This window comes from Nesoenas mayeri, assembly GCF_963082525.1.
Source record: "Nesoenas mayeri genome assembly, chromosome: 2".
NCBI lineage: Eukaryota > Metazoa > Chordata > Aves > Columbiformes > Columbidae > Nesoenas > Nesoenas mayeri.
In genome coordinates, this window is record NC_137543.1 from 158,053,541 (window position 1) to 158,073,767 (window position 20,227).

A 20,227-nucleotide genomic window follows, 5' to 3' on the forward strand; every position below is an offset into this window, starting at 1 on the left:
TTGGAATAAAACTCACTCTGAGAAGAAATAACTTAGGATGTTATTTACCTTATAGATTAAAATAGATCTTCTGATGCAGCTGGGTTTTAAACCTGTGTTTTGGAGCAGGTTGGTGTTAACAAATGAATAAAATGATGGTGTATTTCAGCATTAAGAGAGTTACGTAAATGTGAATTGTTATCTAAAGTAAGTAAAATACCCTTTATATAGCACATCCCTGGTCAGATGAAAGTTACTGGATGTGCTAATCTTAACAGCCTTTAAAATAAATGGAAGACAGTCCCTGGGACTCATGAACACTCCAGACAGTTTCTGCTAACTGCCTAAATACAGTTAAGCAACAGAAACTTCCTGACCTAGTCAGTTCTCTACCAAATTTGATCATGCACATATATTAACAGGCAAAAATCTTCATTGGCCAAGTGAGAAAAGTCAACATTTTAAAAAAAAACAAACCCTTTATGGCACAAATTTAAAAAAGCCCAGCAATTTAGAAGCTGCATAGTCTTTTAGAGCATGCTTTTGGCATATGTCACCTTGGAAATTCAAAGACTAACGATAACAAGTGATTCTGAGTGTGTGTTTGGAGCATTACAGTATCTAAGAAATTAAGCGCACCCTGTGAAACGCTACCGCAAGCAGCCAGAGCAACGTGGTGTGAAGGTGGAGAAATGTTCAGTAAGAGAAGACGAGGCTTCTTGCCTCCGTACTGCAGTGAAATACACAGGCCCTTACCTTCGGGGAAGCAATCTTCAGGCTCCATCAGCTCCTCAGCAAACTCAGGGATCTGCTCCAGCAGTTCCGCAGGATTTGTCAAATCCACTGTGCTGCCTTCAGAAAGACTGATTTCATCAAGCTTGTTGTCAACAAGAGCAAAGATGAGGAAAACAAATTGATCAATCGCCCCGAAGGAAGTAGCTGAGTTTTTATTCCACTAACCAATATCCCAGCTAAAGCCACCACAACAGAGACATTGCCATGCATTCCACATGATGCCCACTCCTTGAGTGACAGCTCTGCCTACGCTGCGGTGAGCTAACAGTTCAACAAGAACAACAACAAAACGTTAACACATAAAACTTACTTTTTAGAACAAAAGAGAAGCAAATCGTATAAAGAGACTAAACAGCCATTGAATATTAATGGTAGGTGGAAGCTTGGAATGATGGAACCACTCATGATTTTAAGGCTTGTGCGTCCTGAAGGCTCATACCTTCAGATGGGGGGGACCAGAAGTGAGACCTAGCTCCTGAAATGCTGAAGGATGAATCTGATGACCTGTGTTGGGTTCTTGTCTCTGGATCTTTATTCTTGAAGCTCCTCACCCATGGCTGATGGGTGAAACCTGCACCTTGTCAGCCAGGACCATGCTCTGCTCCCTGTTGCCACAGCTTCTCCTCTGAGACGAACAGAAGTCCCTCTGTCACCAGGGCCTGGTGACATGATGCTACAGGGACACATATTTGAGAGGGCCCTTCTACTTGCCTGACTTGTTCCCACCACATGATGTGACCCCTTGCCTTTTGGTCACACACTTCTGCTCTCAAGGTGACGTAGCAGGAGGGACACGTGGCTTTTGAAAGCCTTTCAGAGGCTCTATCACTTGCCTGAAATATTTGATACCACAATCTTAGGTGCATTATTTAAATTCAGTGTTTCTCAAATCCTCCACAAAATGGGGACAAGAATATTTGTGCTCCCTGAAGCATTGGTTGTCTTATCTATTTAGAGCAGGAACACTCAAGTAGATGCGGGTAATATATTTCTGGGGAATATATTACTCTAAAATTTTGTTTAGAGGTTGAATTTGCTATTAGAAGAGAAATGATGCATGATTAAATAACTCGTCCAAATATGAAACAGAAAATTCATTTCAGGCCAAAACTTTCTTTTGAGAGAATCAAAACATTTTCTTCAGAAGAACGTAGGAATTTTTTCCCATATTTTATTTTACTAGTCAAAATAAAAGATTTATATTTTGTGTTAATCCAAAATTGTATTTTACTTGATTATTCAGCTTGGCCACTAAAGTGAAAGATTTGCCAAGCCATGCTCAGGGTTTGTTTCTGACTGTACTAGAGCACTATCTGGCATAAGTGAACAACACCAAAGCTGGTATCTTCTGTTGGTCATATTTTTTAAGAGTCTTATTCTGTTCTCTGAGTACCTATTGAAATATTTTTGTGCTTTATCTTGCAATACTATTGTGTTTATTCAAAAAGAAAAAAAGAGGACAATAATACTTACCCATGCTTTTAAACAACCTGTGAGAGTTATATGAGAGATGGCATGTACACATAAAATATTATTTTCATGAGGATGATGGTGATGGAGCTGGAGAATAAGTATATAGCTTCATATATTTATTATTAATGTGAAAATGGGCCCTTCGTTTTCCAGTATATACAGTCAATGCAAAATTTATAGCTGAATTCAGAGAAATGCTGAACCTGGGGTAAAATGGGAAAGATTGACCATTCCAGCAACGCTTGCAAGCAGGGATGGGAGCTACTTGTTTGTAATTAGCTGCAGCATCCAGAAGGTCATAGTCTTGGCTAGGGTTTTTAATGCTCTACTCAAAAGGACTGCAAACAATCGAGAAGAGACCTTTTAAAAACAGAGTTAGAACAGAAAGCACAGGTCAAAGTCATGGATAAAGCTTCTAAAAAAATCCATATTCAGAATGCAACTGCTGAACAGAGCCCATTTTCTACAGACTACCAACTGTATATGATGGCGGAAAAAATGTCATACCAAGTTTTAGCACAGTCAGAACTTTCTGATACTGTTCATTAGAGAATGCATTTAGTCATTATCTGCTCTGTTATGAAGACGTCAAAACACAGATCACCAAAATAGTCCTAAATCATACACAGCTGTAGGATGTAGAAAATAGAGGTTCCAATGAGAAAAGAAGCCTTGTTGGATATAATTCTTACCAACAGATGGAAATGAAAGAAAAGTGTGAGAACGTCAGTTCGACAGCATTGTCAATGAGAGAGCTGAATTTAGCAGAGACAGGTTAGGAAATTCACAGAACATAATATGGTGCAATTGTAATAGACTATGGGGAAAACATCTTAAAGAATCAAGAATTCTTGAGAGTTATTTATTGGGAAGAGTTTTCAGAAAGTATTTGAATCCATTAGCATCAAAAGGGAGAGGAGGAACATGCAAGACAAAATAGGATTTCTTCTGGAAAGCTTTCAAAGAAGAAGAAGCAGCAAACATGGATTAGGAAAACACAGGACAAAGGTTTGAGGGTTCAAACTTTGACTAAAAAATGAACCGTACATGTGAGAGAGGAGAGAAAGATTAGGAAAGCTTGTAGGTAAGAAGCAAAGGTTATTCATTGCCAGAAAAGTTACAGGGATTAAGAAGGTTTTCATGAAATCAGTAATGGAAAGAAAAGAGCTAGAGACATAATAACAATAGATGAGGGAGATGTAATTAATCAAAATTCAGTTGCCCGAGAAAATAAACGCTTTTAAAAAGAAACCCACAAGGCAATCAATAAAAAGAGGAGGGGGGGAAACCTGTTAGAACTCATACAAACTTAAGCAGGAAAGTATCTAGAAAGCCTGAAATGTGCAAATCAGCAGATCCAGACAAGGCACATTGCAGGGCATAAAGGGATCCCAAACACCAAGTTAACACACCATTAGCGATCAATAGTGAGTGCTCATGGAAAACTGGAAACAGCCCAGGAGAGCAGCAATAAGTAAACATGATACTGAGCTTAGAGAAGAGGAAAAAGGAACAATCATGGGAATCACAGATCAGTAAACGCTCCCTGTAGCCTGTGATTAAAGTAAATTAAATAAAGACTCAGAGGAGAAAAGGAGAGTGCCTTCTCTGAGTGAAATGTCATAGAGACAAAGGCAGCAAGGCTTTCCTGTATGCTGGGGGTACTGTGCGCAAATGGGGTGCAAAGAGGCCAAAAGAAGGCAAAAGGACAAATATTGAATATCCTGTTTCTTCGAATGAGTGGAGCAAGTGTGCTAGGCAGAGATGACGGGATCTATCACAAGCCCCTTTGGGAGACCTCCCACTAGTACATAAATTTGTGATGCAAAGGGTAGTTTTTGATGAGTTTCTGGGTGAAGTGGCTGTTTAAAGTACCTGGACAGGGCTTCCACAGCCACTGCTTGTGTCTGTAATAGTGGCAAATTTATTGAATTTTGGGGTTGCCATATGCAGGGGCAGGAGTTTGGCTCAATGATCCTTGTGGGTCCCTTCTAAATCAGGATATTCTATGATTCTATCTGAATGGGTTTTTCAAAAATCCTTTAGAGGTGAGATACTGAAATCTCATTGAAAGTTGATGTTTGCTCAAGGTTTAACTCTTATCACCCTTCCCCTCTCCCTCACCTCTGAAGATCACAGCCTTAAACTATCAAATTGACATATGATATATAAACCTTGGGAAAATATCTGGATATCTATTATAGAAAAGTCTACTTCTAAAGTAAGTTGCAGTTGGCTTGTATTCACCCGTTACTGTGTGGAGAAAAGCCATCCTAAGGACCCAAATGTAACACAAAATTTATCTTCAGAGGAGGAGGTCTGTAAGGATTAAAGTCAGCATTACGTTCAGTAAAGATATGGGGGTACTGGCCGATATAATTCTCATGTCAGCTGATAACGTTAAATCTGAGAGAGTACTGAAACTGAGGAAGCAGAAAGGAACAGAGAGGGGAAACATGGAGAGAATACAGCAAAATGGGACTTGACTCAAAACAGTACAAATGAGAGAGTTCCAGGGAAACATCAGTAGAAACCCTGGAAACTTAGAGGAATATTAAAAAGTCAGACATGATTTTGCAGTGGATATAACAATACAGAAAACCTATATGAAAGCATCATGTCTAGGTAATGAGATACTATTTCCTCTCTTTACAGTTCTGTGGAAGTTGTATTTGGAATACTGTGCCTACTTCTTGACAAAACAACTCCGGAAAGGAACAGTTGAGGGAGTTGCAAAGAAAGACGTAAAAAAATGTCAGACAGAGGGCACAGAGATACTAATTTCAAAGAAATAATGAAAGAAAAATGGCATGTGACTTCAAGGGGTAAGCCAAAGACAAAATGAAGCAAACAACAGTCAGTTATATTAATTCATAAAAAGAAAATTATGGATAAAATTGGTAAATGAGAGTAATGAAGTGGTACTTTAAAAGGGAAAAGAAGAAAAAAGTGGGGAGTTGGTTATTAAGGCAATATACCTAGCCATGAGGTTTTTTTCTAAGCAAATGAACTGCTCCCTTTGGTAAATGAAGAAATCTAAGTTGCCTGATACATTTAAAGGTAGATTCCACAAAGCTGTACAAAATATTTTGTGGGGCATTGTTTTGGCAGCGAAATCAACCAGTTTGTCCTCTGAGGTCTTAGCCACCCGTGACATCAAGGATTTTATTTCTATGGTGTCTTTCTGGTGATCTATATAGGATGAATTTTTAATCATATAATGTATCCTTTACTGACATCAACAGCGTTTTATTCAGAAGAGATTCAATGCTTCCAGTTATCGACTGAATCACTCACAGCCCTGCCTCTTGGGCATACCAGATCTGTTAAGCTACTTCCTCCCAGTTGCTGGCTTTATTTGGCCAGTCGCAAGTTCTTGGGACATTCATCAAAAAGATGATTAGCATGTCCTCGTACGCCGGCACAAAGATTACTTCTGAATAGGAGGAGTGTAAGTATGTAACGTCCACACAAGATTTGGCCTTCAAAAATAGCATCCTTTGGCCTTTGCTCTTTCATGTTGGCATTCATAGCCTCATGCGAACTTCCGTTTGACTTCAAGTCATCCCTGGATTATTGCCATATTCCTCCACCTCTTTCTAAGCAGCCGCAAATAGAATCAATTATACTCTACTATAGAAAGGTGACACTTGTGTTCCAGGACCCTTTGAAAGTTGAGGGAGGAAATGGGGATTATTTCTTTATCACGATGTTGCTGAATATATCAAGGCTAGAATGTTCCTGATTTATCATGACATTTTGTTATAGCACTGAAAAAGGACATAGTTTTCCAGTCTCTGTGTTAGGATCACAGGGTTTATTTATCTCAACAAGACACTTAAAACATGAAAGATATCTAATATCCTCAGAGAAAAATTCCTGAAACGGTCTTCTAATTCCTCCTATTTACAATGCTTCGTCTCATTATTGTAAAGTTTTGAGGTTCTTTGATAAATGTATATACATTTTTTCCCCTGATACTGGGATATCAAATATTTGAGTCTGCTTCCTCTAAAGTTCAGGATCTTTTCTTGCTGAAGACGAAGTTCAATATGCCAAGAAGTATTTTGATAAGGAGAATTGCTCCTTAAAGAAATACCTCATGGCTTAGGGGATTTCTGGTTGCTATGGGTGGAATTTAGCTCACCTAAGTGTACAACTCATCTAGTTACCTTGGGTTCCCTTTGTAGTCAATGGCGAGAAAGAGACACTTTGAGAAGATGATTCATCTGACCTAGTTTAAATGTTGCTTTCAGCCGGAGATGAGACACATTTGCCTAACTACGTTGGCTCCAGATCCCCATTGACTATAAAGGGACCTCAGATGACAAGTTCAGATGCAGATGTCCACATTTAGTTCAGTAAATTCCACCCCATATGACAATATGAATCAGCAGGCCTGGAGAAGATGAGCTCTGGCTCTGTGATGTTTCCTGTAGTCCTGTCAAGATTTCTTCACAGGATTGTTCCTGCTGGGCACAATCTTGCCACCAGTTTTATAGCAGAATTGGGAGAGCATGTAAATAATATGTCACCCTTTCTCCTTAATTAGTTCAGTCCTCCAAAACCATGACTGGTTCCAATCTCAAGGAGCTATGGAGTTCCCCAAACTTCCAGGACATCACCCAAAACCTCCCGTTCCTCCCTTCAAAGATGGGAATCCATGACTCTCTAATAACAAAAGGCAATTTTATGTCAATAAAATTCGAAATTGGGAAAAAACCTTACAAGAGAGCAAGAAAGATACAGTGAATTTAAAGTCTGGAGTCAATCAGTGTGCACTACAAAGATATGTAGTTTCGATATGCATGTTTATAAGGACAACATATTCTTACAAACTGAAAATAAATGTCAATGTGCAGACATCAAGGAACAATTAGTGAACTGCACTTCGTCCATCATTGGCTGAATGATACCAAGGCTCAGTATTTAGTGTCTTCATGCCAGCTACTTAAATTGTGGCACCTTTGTTGGTTCTATGTGCTAACAGGAAAATAAATGGTAATCTGCAACAGACAGCAGATGCCCTCCAGTGAACTCGGTCAGCAGATGTCATTCTTAGAGCTACTTTACAGTGGGAAAGCACATACATATTTGCTCCTAAAATAAGACAGTAACATTATAGAAGACTTTGTGTTTTTTCAAAGTGTCTTGTCATCCCATCTCAATTTTCCAAGCTTTTCAATTATTTTTATGACAACGGAATCCTCTCTTTTCTTTACTAAGACTGTAATACCTACTACATACTATTGCTTTCCTACCACGGGACAAACATGTATTTTTTTTTACAAGGTATAAATGCAACATAAATCAGTGACATGCACTACAGAGCTGGTGCAACAGATTGCATGCAGTATCAGGTAGGAAAGTTGTTTCTGTTACCTCTGTTTTCCCTACTGGAGGTGGTGGCTCAGCCTTCAACTGCTTATCCATGTGCAACTCATTGAACTCTTCACAAATCTCAGAGTTCTGACTCCGGACGCCTGGGCTTTGGCATCGCTGCCCCCTCAGCTGCAGCTGTTTGTCCTGCTGGAAATAATCCTAGATGGGTTTATTTTCTTTTTCTTTGGTAGCATGCTTATTTCTTAAGGAGAACTCCCCAGATAGAAGAGAAATAACCTGGACTATACTTGTCAGTGGATGACATCTTAAGGAAAATGGTAAGGAATAAGATAACACAAGTTTATGCTGTAGCTTTTCAGCTTTAGCAACTGGATATGTCAAAATACGTGGCTGTACAAAATGGAAATACAGACAGGCCAACTTTTTTCTTTTGAGCTCCTATTCAGCAAAACACTTAAGACTACTTTGCATCCACTGATGCCAACAGGACTTAACCACAGGTTGTAAGAAGAGCACATCCTTAAGTACTTCACTAAAAAGAGGTGAACTCTGGAATCAGAGCAATATTCTTTTTTTCCTGCAAACATGTCTAACTAGACTCAGTGCTTCCTAGTACAAATGGTGCCATTAAATCCAGCCACTTCTTCCTGGGGGGGTGATTATTGCTGCTGAACTCTCCAGAAGGACTAATGGCAGTAGAAAGAACGTCTGCAGGGTTGGTCCCTACATCTGGAGGCCCAGGTTTCTCTGCTGGTGTAAATCAGTGGGGCTTTATTGATTCATCTAAGACAGGGATTTCTCTGAAAACTCCATAGCTCATCACAGCACTACCATCGTTCATGCCATTACTAATGCTGCTACTAAAATATTGATAAAACCCAAGCCGGTTTCAAAGGGTTGTGCTGAATTGCTTACAGAAGGACTTCCATGCTGAGAAAAAAATTACAAGCATAACAGGATTTCAACAGTAATTATTTAAACCTATTTATCTTTCACTTGTCCACCCTTTTTTTTTTCTCCCCCCCCGGCTTGACCAACATTCAACATGATTAATGTATTAAGCGAGTTTCCCTTCCCCAGAGAGCAGCAGCCTACCTGCCTCACTTCTAAAGCCACATCACCACAGGAAGTCCCTCAAGAGGTACCAGGAGCAGAAAAACACTTTATTCCAAATATAACTATCCGAAAGAACAGATGACACAAAGGAAGCAGTTGGTTAAGCAAATTGCTCTCCGTGTAAATACTTTCAGGCTGTCAGGTTCGTACCAGTCCTTTCAAATGTCGTTCTGTGTTTCTAGCAAATTAATTTAAAATCAAATTACTTGTTTCCTGCTTCAGAGGGCATGTGGTCTAAAATATATTCTAACTTTAATAAATGAAATTATGCATGTCCAAGCCTGTACTACCCTCCGCATGAGAATGTACTACATACAATTTCTAGGCACGGTTTAGCACTGATCTTCGCAGGCCAAAGATTGCTCCATAATCATTAAGTTACAGTTCTGTCCCTGTCAAGAAGGAACACTCATTAAGGTATATCTTTGAAAACAGCGTAATGTTCAGAGGAGAGGCTAATGTGGAAGGCACAGTATATACAAGTAAGGAGTATAGTTCCCAGCCTTAAAAAGTCGGTTTTAAATGAAATGTGAATACAACTTAGTACCAAGTAACCTTAACGGCATGATAGTGGTTGTAACACTAAAACAACAGAAACAATTGTTTCATCTTAAAAATGCAATGCAACCTGAGGTGACATCTCAAATTCATTAATGCAGAAAGGTTGTACACTCAGATTTATTAGAAACTATGCAGCGTACAAGAACAGGCTCTGTAACTCAGCTGATCTGACGAATATTCAAGTATAGTGCAAATTACTGCACTACACTAGAGTCAAATGCCAAACCTACAACAATTCTTTATTTACTAACCCTCTGACTTAGCAACACTTTCCTAGAGCTTAAACTCCAAGAAACATGGACCCATCTGCTTCCCAGAAATCACAATTGCACAAGCTATCTGATAAGTTAACATTAATTAGAACTGATTAAATATATCCTGGCAAATTATCCAACGGGGATAACATGTGCCTGTGCTCAGACAATGATGTGGTTCATCACCACGTGTTTTCAGACTTGTCCTTCAAATTTCTAAGGTGGGAGACAATGTCTAAGATATGTAAACCTTTCAAAAGGAACTGATTGTATAGATTTATCCCCAAAGGAGTGTTAGGGAATCAACTGCTGAGTTTTTTTCAAACAACTGGAGGCAGCCTTGGTAAGCCACTCTCATGGGATGCAACAGTCTCATTTGCAGCACACGGCACCTGAAGATCAGCACAGACCTCTCTGGGAAAAGGTGCATTTGTTTCACTTTCTTTAACTTTGGACCGTTTGCTTTTGTTCTGATTCCAGATGATTCATTCTTCTGGCAGCAATGGCAGCGGGTTTATCTCCTGTAAAGCTCCCCACCGTGGGTGGTTTATATAATTTGTTTTTAATTTTTGTATCAAGTGCCATGTTGCCAAGGTAATACACATTATGTTAATATTTATTGATTCAGTTGTTTTCATAATTTATAAAGTAAAATCATTCAGTGATACAAAAACTTCTTAGTGCGTGCAAATGGAGGGTTGGGAGCCTGGGACAGACATCAGCTCCTTTAGACCATAAGCCAAAAGTTTGCTTATCTCTCCTCTGATTCGGGCCTTAAAAAGAGGTGATCTGCCAACATTGGACCAGCAATTAGCACGTGGAGGAGGATGGACATGGTGTTGTCCCCTTGCATGCTGCAGGTCAGTTGTAGCAGCAGGAAAACAGCAACCAGATTGAAAATAGAGCATAATCTGGGTGACATCTCAAGTGTGTTTGTGCACGGACCCACGTACTTGTTTGCTGACACAAATAAGTACAAAGGCTCCACGCTGCGTTCTGCCTCTGAAAAGCACGGATCGGCTAATTGTTTCAGGCTCAAATGGGGATTAGTGCAAATGCCACTCGTTTGGAAAGAGGACTTGCTGTTGGCAAAACAAGACAAATGCCTGTCATCAGCACGGATTCGCTTTATTCCTTCCCCATGGAAATACCATTTTTTTCCATCCGGTGCAAACAAATTTAGCAAGAGGATCCCAGGACCTGCCTTTTGGATGGCGAGAGCTCAAATGGGTTCTCCTGATGCTTCATTCACTCTCTAGTTCATGACCCTGGCTTGTAACATTTGTTCCCTGATGTCCTGGCCACGGCTGTTGTGGGAAAGAAGACGTGCAAAGCCTTTGATACCAGGAAGCTTCCTCCCCAAAGCAGGTGGGGAGGCAAGAGATGGGAATTGGCCCTGGAGCCCTCCCCGCCTTGCAACTGTCATTGCAGAGCCAGCGAGCAAGCATATGGATACGTTCATTTTATGAGGTGGACAGGGCATCCACTGTCTGTGCTGAGATGGTGCAAATGCAAACTGACCCTTACTAAATCCACAGTGCAATGGCAAGCTTCAATCCTATGTATCTCCTCTGCTTCCCACCACACTTGTGTACCTCTGTCTCCTTGAAAACCTATTTTGAGGCACTAATGGGATTTCAGGGATGTTCTGCAGTCACTTTGCAGGAATGAGGTGGTCAGGACATTTCCAGGTGCAGACTCAGAGAGGTGGAGGCTTGTCATGGTCCTCTCACATACAACTCTGCACATACTTGGTCATACAGGTGGGACCCTGCTTTACCATGGGACATCACCCATCAGAGGAAGCATCAGCAGCAGCAAGGATGCTGCAACAGAAACATTTCTGGTTTAGCCATTCAGAGATGCCTGACACTATGAAACTGAGCCTCCTCAAGAAATGCAGCTCAAAAGAGCAGCAGTTAGTCTTGTAATACATGACAACGTATTTCAACCTGCAAAGCTAGCTACAGCCAGTTTTCGGATGTCATAGTAGGAGTCTGAGGAGCTTTTCATGTAGAGCAAAACCAGTTCAGCAGTGTGACACACACAGCTATTTGAGGCCTGTTTACTCCATAAAGGAATTGTTGATGTTTGTGTTCCTCCTTGCAGACAGCTATGGATTTCATAAAATTACCATGCCTGGCAGCAACTGGCATCCTTTCTCAGCAACAGTTTGCATCTAGTAACTGGCACCCTTCCTCTGTGAAGAAGCCAAGAAGTAAATGATCGTGAAAACCAAACTGTTTATATCCTACCTCTACAAAAGTGGAGAAGCAAGCAGATTGCAATGCTGCTGAAATGCAGGGAAATTGCATTACTGCCTGGGTGGCACCTGTTTTGTGTGTAAACAGGAGACTACAGTCTGCAGAGCTGTCAGGCTGGCAACTCTCAAATATGCTGAATTCAGTCTTTCTGAGAAGCCTTGAAAGAATCTGGGCTAAAACGGGAGAGAAATTAATAACCATGAACCAGGGAAATGAACCATGGGTTCTTATTGCCAGAATAGATCATTTATTATCTTGTTTCTCCTCTTTCACAAACAAATGTCAATCCTTGTAGCACTGATAAAAACAGTAGATTTATCTGGCTGCACATTAAGCATGAGAAGTCACCAAATACACCAGGAAAATCACCTCGCTTCCTCAGTACAAGAAGTGGAAGATTTATATAACTTACTCTGCTAGGAATAAAAGAGGGCTGGTGTGCAGCTGTCAACTTTAAGCGTGCACATTTGAGAATCTCTCTATCCCGCTTTGAAGAATTGCTTCTGCAAAGCAGAGTTGCTACTCCTGGGTTTAATAAGAAATCAGAGGAAGACCCGGAGCAATATCACATCACAGCACTGGGATCGCAGCTAAGACATGGAGACGACTCACGCTACGCTACATTCCTTTACAAGTCCATTTTATTAGCAGACTACAGCGTTTCCAAAACCGATATAAAGCATATGAAGCCCTTAAGTCTGCAACACAGGAAGCACGTACATATATTAGGAGCTGTAGATTCCTCAGAGAGGGTATGGAAACGGAAAAGGGAAAGTCTAAACCTGATTATTTGAGACTGGGCATTCCTACTCTCCATCCTGTGCCACCTAGTCTGTTATTCCACTTCAGCAGAAACAACCAGACATCAGACCAGAATAGCCTGTAGATTTTCAGTTTTGCTGCTCTTAGCTACTCCTGCCAGCCTTTTCTGTTGCCATTCATCTGTGCAAAAGCCAGAAACAACCTGGTGCAAAGGGAGTAGTAAAAGGCCAGAATTAGAAAGTGCTGCTCACATTTGCTGTGTGACTACATCTGGATTTTTTCTTCTTCTTGATGACCCAGACTTTATTGGGACCCCATTTATTAAAGTACAAATCACTAACACATGCATGCAGAAGAGCAATGTTTGCAAAACAGGTTCAACACAATAGTCTCTGGGTCCAGAAACAGCACAAGCCTGTTCTCCATCTCCCGGTGAAGGCACCAGTAGATGAAATTATGCCCCTAACCTGGATGTCCACAGGTCCCCAGGGAGTTTCCACTTACGCTGTCAGCTGTCAGAGTTAATGCCATTGTAGTTTGAACTTACACCTGTTTAGCTAAACACAGAACTTGTCCTCCTGATGGCCTTCAGAAACATTTTCCCCCTGAAAGTTGTAAGGTATTTGGAAGCAAAGTGCAGTACTTCTTATAAAAAAAAAAATTGTGCACCTGTGAATACTTAGCTGGATAAAAACACCAATATGTGGCCCTTAAAATTCAGAATGGCCAAAGCTAAAGCTGGCCAGAAACCACAGCTGCTCAGCAGAGGCTGTTAAGAACGAAAACTCCCCTGGAACCAACCCTGGTATTTTCTTCCATTTTAAATAAAGGTGAACTAACACTTTGCCAGACAAACATCATCACAGCCACTAACTGCTGGTTGCTGCACAAGGGCTGGATGCTTTGCCAAACGTCATCCCTCAAGGAGGGAAACAGCAGTTCGGCGGTGCTACTTCTTGCATTAATCCAGAACATTATAAGCATTGAAACTCTGGCCATGGAGGAGCAAGGAACATTATTTCTAGTGCCCTCTGCCTTGCTGGCCTGAGATCTTTTCCCACACCAGGCAAACACACTGCCCATAATAAAACACAGATTCATTATTCCAAGGGTTGACTCTTGAAATTAGTCTAAGTGGGAAAACTTGGCAAAAAAGATGGACTGTCAAAGTTAATTTAACCCGTTATCAATTCAATAGGCTTAAATAGGCAGTGAAAGTATTTCATAAGTGTTCATTGTTCAGAGTTCAAGCTAATACCCTCTGCTAAATTGCATTTTGAAGTTTAATCACACTCTGCTTTATGTTTCTTTTGGTAATTGGGATCTCTCCACAGTATAATGTGAAGAACTCAAACTAATGGGCTCCTCCGATGGAAGTTTAAGTTTTGGAAGTTTGCCTCAAAGTGCAGTGAGTGAGAGTGCCTGAAATAACCCGTTACCTTTCACCCAAATAAGACATTAATATTTTGATCCTTAAGGAAATCTTCTATTATTATAGGCAGTAGCAACACAATAACCATTATTTTAAATTTTGTTATTTCGGACCATAATTAACAGGAATAATTCCAACCCCCCCAACACACACACACACACACACACGCACTCACTGTCTCACTCAGCACAGGAGCTGCTGGGGAACTGGCTGCTGTTCATTTTGTCTAAAAATTGTAAATGTCGGCATTTTCTTTACCAAAGGGAGAAACAGTAAGAAATGCTCATTTCTAGGCAGCGTTTCGCTGCAGGGAGGGACATGGATACTGGGAAATGGCACCCACTAGGCTGTGACTGACGCGTAGGTCCCGGTCTGGGCACTTGTCCAAATGCATGTTGTCAAGTCCGCTACGCCTGATATCGGCTCTTTCAATGCCAGGCTTTTTTTTTGTGTGTGTGTGTGTGTGTTAAATTCTCCCCCCTCTTTCTCTCCTCCATCATCTCCCTGTGTTTCCTGCACCTCAGGCGTGATGCTGTGGACAAATATATTTCCCTGCCACCGCGTCCTGAATAAGCATCCTAAAAACCTTTGTTCGCAGTGTGACTGCTCTAATCATGTCAGAAGGGACCTGACACGGAGTCTTCTCCTTCTGCCCCATCGTACTGAAATAAAACAAACACGAGTATCTTTCTATGTGTAAAACCAAAGATTAAGACATTTAAACCTGGATAAAAATACAAGAATCTGGCCCTAATGATTTAGAATGGCTAAGATTGGACAGACACCACAGCTGCTCAGCAGGGGCTGTTAACAGCAAAAACTCCCCTGGAACCATCCTGCCTTGGTATTTTCTTTCATTTTGAATAAAAACGAACTAAAAACTTCACCAGACAAACATCATCACGGCCACTAACCGTGGCTTTAAATCTGCTGCTGTGGCTTACAGTCCATTTTCTAATGGCTTTGCTGCTCTTCTTCTGAAAATAATAAATACAGAAATATTCTATTTTATTGCCCAAAACAACTAGAAAATAATTGAGTTCTACACAGTTTTCAGGAACGCAAAGCAAAACATACAGTTTGAGAAGCAACAAATCCAGGCAAGCCACATACCTAATAATAATGAAAAAGAACCTTGCTATCTTACTTCATGATCAAAAAATATGGGCCCAAATAAAGCTGACAAAAAGGATGCTGTAAGATTTATTGCATGCTGCATGCATGTATACACATGGGCTCCCTCTCCTGCCAGTAAGAACTGGGGAGTCATCAACTGAATTCAGAGGTATTTTATCCAGTTGCACTAAAAGAGAACGTGTCCCACAGACTGGAACTGAAAGCACATGGAATATAAATACTGTCTGAAAGGGCATTATGGTTCCTGACAATAAAGTATATTTCCTGCAGTAAAAGGTTGAAATTAATGTGCCCTGTCAAATAAACACATGACTTCATAGTATCGCTGATTTATAGACATTAGAATTATTAGGAGAATAAGACACTGCCACAAAAAAAATTTATATCAAAATCTTTAAGCGCTGCCATTTTCATAGCAATTTTCAATAATTTCAGCTACAGTTATGTCAACCTGGAATAATTCTATTGACTTTTACAGAATCACTTCAGGTTTAGGAGCTGGTCAGTAATGCACAGAAATTGTACAGTGGAATTTCCACTGTATACAAAGGAAACAGATGTGGGTCCAGATGCAGATGGTGAACTCTCTGTTACCTGAGACATTTCATCTTTTCTCTGCCTTACAAATGATGTATCACAGCTAAAATAAACTTAACAAGCTCTGTGCAGAAATTACTGGCTTTGACTCAGTGTTATGAGAAAGCTAAACCATCAAGATCCTAATGTTCCTCTCTGATCTCAAAATTATGAATCTCTTGCTGGTAGAAACATGCAAAACAAAAAAAAGCTATCAGAAATAGTTTCACCTCGTCAGATGAAATAAAATTAGTGGACAATTCTGAAGTAAATATGGGGAAGAAGAGAATAAAAGCTTGGGGGTTTGATTCAGTTTAGAGCAATATAGAAACCATACCACTGAACAGAGACTGTGGTGGCAGTCAGCTCTGTCACTGACATGTACAGAGGCAGTCACTCCTTTAAAGTCTGGAAAACTGATTTTCCTGGCAAATGTAGTGGTGGAGGCCAGGCAAGGGTATACGTGAGGGGAGAACTGCCAACTGAGGATAAATTAAAAAATGGAATATGACTGAGAAAGCATGGTGTGCTCTACAGCAAGGAATACTCGCCCTGGGTGCAAAATCCAGGCAACTTGTACCCCTTGGGTCCTCTGTGCAGACCCAAACCTCTTGAAAAATCACAGCGGAGGTGCTGCTCTGCCTTGGGGGGTCTAGGAAGAGCACAGAGAAGTGCAGCTGTGCAGGTGGGAAACCCCAAGAGACAACGAAAGACGTTGTCCCCTTCCCACAGGCAACGTTCCCTGTCGGGTCACGGGAAGGCACAGCAGGCACAGCAACAGCTCTCTGCTATTTAAGGATTTCCACAGCCAAGGGTAAGCCTCGGGCAAGAGGATGGGCAAGCCCTCCACCAGCTTTGAGGTCTAGGGATGGCACAAATGAGCAAGTTGGGGCTTGGCGGCTGCGCACGGAAAGTCAGATCTCCCGTGGTGTGCGTGCCTGGTGCCGAGGATGGGGTAAGAAGCTGCAAAACGCTCCGTCCTACAGCAGGCAGCCAGCACTTTCCATATGACCCAATTAGCCACTCCGTCGGAACAAATCAATAATGGCATTTTCTGGAGACAAGCAGGCAAGTGCTGCTGGCTCGGCACTGCGCCGCATGTGAAAATACAAAGGTGTTATCTCTGCGGAAAGCAGCATCCGTGCCTGGCTTTGACACGGCAGAGAGGGCGAATGTGAGATGTGACCAAGAGCCACCAGCCACCACAGCATGGATTTTCTTCTCTGTGACACTCTACAGTCAGCTCAAGTCAAGGGCAGCGGTTTGAGTAAGGCAGAAGATGCAGTAATTAAATTTAAGAAAGGGGAGAAAGCAATAACCACCCCGCTGGGCTGACACAAACAATGAGGAAAACGTAGAGCCGTTTTCTGAGGTTGTGCTAATGAATTTTGTGAACTGTAGGAACTCATCAATGCAGAAAAGGGTCCAGATCCCATGCAGGAAGACTTGGACATTGTTGAAGCCTGGGGTAATAGAAATGAGACAGAGTGAAGTGCAGGACACTGTACTTTGGGAACTCTTTCACTACACCCAGAGTTATTAATTTGGAACCTCATTTTAGTCTGTCACAGGATACCTCTGAACCACAAAGTGATGTTACTGTGAAAAAGGCACACACTATTCTGGGCTAGACCTGTGGACACCTAGAAGGTTAAGCAATACTAAAGCAGGAATTTTGAAGATTTAAGCTTTGGACTTATATTTCTAATGTAAATAGTACAAACCCTTCTGATGTCTGGAATTTTCAACGTAATTAAACTGCAGGTAAACTCTGGTAGGATCTACTGCATCAGGTGGACTGGACTGTGGGCAATGAATCATTCCATCACCTTATTGCCTCCATTATTTGTTTCTTACTCCTTCAGGAGACTGAAAGCTGATGTCACATATGAAAAGATGGTCTTTATAAGCAATTACAAGACACTCTATGGAGGTTCAAAAAAATAAATTTTCACATTTTAATCATCTAGGAAGCCACAATGAGAACCTGAAAGAGCCCTGAGAAGATGCAACATTTGCTGTGGTTCCTGCTGAGATTTTGAGAGCTTTTCTTCTGATAGGACAACCCATATTTAGGATGATACATCTCAAAGAAGGAGTAAAAAGGAAGACAATTTTCATGTAATAGAAGGTTATTTGGACGCCATGTCCAAAGTATGATCAGGCGGATGATATTTTTTTGTTGTTATTATTCTTGTTCTCATTCTACCATTAAACTTCTCTTCAAATCCTGAAAAAATCTTGTGGACTGACAAGGAAACACTTCCCATCACTGCAAGCAGGGCAAGGAAGGGGTTTAGTTAAAGCCCTAAGTCAAAATGTTGCAGTGACTGACATCAACACAATAGAGATTAATTAATGAAGTTCAAGGTGGTCCTTTCTCAGCATCACTCCTCTTCTGCCAGCTTCTTGCACCTGTCCTGACTTCCATTGTTCAGCTCTTTTTTCTGATCCTTTCACCGTATGTGTGAGCTACAGGCATGTGCCTCCTGCCTCTCTGAGTCGGAAGAGCATCTCACTTGCATCTCAGTAATCAAAAGAGATTTAGAAGCTATCAGGTGGTCTCGCTCCTTCGAGTGATGTGGCAATGACAGTGCCACAAATTGGGAGCTTTCAGGAAAACGGCTGCAGCCAGTGTAAGCTTTGATAATAGAAATGGCAGCTGAAATTTAAACTTAGACATTTCTATTACTCAGAGGAAAGTGTGCAGTCACAAAAGGTTTTCTCATCATCTTAAATTTCAAACTGCTGCATATAACACTGTGGAGCCCATTTCTCATAGCCACAATGGCTTAGAGTAGTTTTGTGACTTTCTGGGAAGAGCACAGCACTGGTACAGGACCTGTAAACTGAGCTGATCACCACCCTAAAATCCATCACTGGGATCAACAACTTTTGTTTGAGGGCAGCCTCCCTTTATCCACCTGAACACAACAGATGAGTCTGGACTGATGTGAGCGCATGATGAACAGAATATGGTCCAGGATCTTCAACCGACAGAGAGAAAGTGTAAAGGATGTGTAGGGATTGAGTAGATTTACCTAGCCTTGCACTTGAGAGGCATGAATACATAAACTCCCCATATATGCATCTCCTTTCTCCTCCTCTCTATCGCACCAAAGGCAGGTTCTGGCAATGCTGCCAAAGGGCTGCGAAATTCTAGGTCAGCCAACAACTATAAAGTGAAGCAGGGTACATTGTCTTCTCCTGAGAAGTAAATATACATATCACACTCTCTTTGTACATGCTAAAATATTTAAATATGTAAAAATATGGATCATAATTAGGGGGAAGTTAGAATAGATTTGAATGTTTAGTGTAGCCTCGATAGTTCTTGTTTCGTTTCTGTGTGATGCCCTCCACACAAAAAGATACTTCACCATAATTGTGCCCTTTCAGAGCAATCATGTAAATTTTGCTCTTGTTCATGTTGTTCTTCCTCTGCGAGCTCTGCCGTGGTTATTGTGGCCATCCTGGAGGGAAGGAGGTGAGAAGCCTCTCAGAGTTGGGGTTTGCAGGATTAAAGTGAGTGAGTGGGGAAGTTTATTGCTCAGAGTCCCACAGGGCTGCCCTTGATACAAAGGTCAGCACGCTGTAATTCTCACAACTCGACATCCAGGGAACTGGGATTTCATACTGACCTCCAGGTGCAATAACTTCTTCTGCAGTAACCTTGACTAAGAGAGGGGTTTTTTTTGTGGGTCCAGAGATCATAGATCATTGGAATGGGCACCATTAAAAATTGTAGATCTTTGAATCATTCAAGATTTGCTTTCTCATGGCTCTGCTCCTTATGGAGACTTTTACAGCTGTGCAAATTTATCAGGGTTTTGCAGGAAAGCAAATGCAAAGCTCATCGTGCAATTATAATTTCTGCTGTTGAGCATCTTCCTATTTTTATTTAGTTATTATGCCAATGTGTTTTGAGTCTTTGAGTTGGAACCCCCCCACATAGACACATTTTCCTCTCTAGAAATTTGCACAGAGGAACAGCAGTGACCTGCAGCAGCTGTTTGTCAAAGCCTGGAAAACACTAGTTACAAAGCTAATTAACACATTTCACAACTCCACGCCTTCTATTTAATGCACACATTAGCAGTGAACTACATTATTCCACTTGCAAACCAAACATCTTGTGGAAATGTGACAATGTTAACCTAGTGTTTACTGAAAATTTTGTGAAAAGGTACAGTGTGGAGTATTTTGGTTTACTCCTCCTACTTGGTTCTTACTATTTGGTTTAATTCTGAATCCTCAATGGTTGTATCATATATGATAATATTTCAATATTATTGAAATAATTTGAAGAAGTTTTCTTAATATTTTAAAATCAACTTTTGTTTATAATGTTCTATTTCACTAAAATGCCTACACTCCTACATCAGTTCTCCCTCATGACTCCAACGGATCTCACTAAAGGCCTAATTCCACACTTACTGTACAAAATAAAACAGATGACTACCTGTCCCATCTACTACTATACCTGCCAGCACCTGCATGGACACATTGTGTAGCTAAATAGACATCCACATCTC

General features: G+C 41.0%; 1 protein-coding gene across 1 annotated transcript in view; it reads right to left on the reverse strand.

Annotated features, from left to right (window-relative positions):
- The window catches only part of SCN5A (sodium voltage-gated channel alpha subunit 5), a gene marked incomplete at both ends in the record, with an annotated part of 172,786 nt that overhangs the window by 47,956 nt on the left and 104,603 nt on the right, over positions 1 to 20,227 (reverse strand). The window contains 2 exons of the mRNA XM_080338593.1: positions 736 to 856; positions 7,645 to 7,773. Coding sequence (XP_080194719.1) covers positions 736 to 856; positions 7,645 to 7,773 — 250 coding nt within the window. The remainder of the gene's footprint in view (positions 1 to 735; positions 857 to 7,644; positions 7,774 to 20,227) is intronic.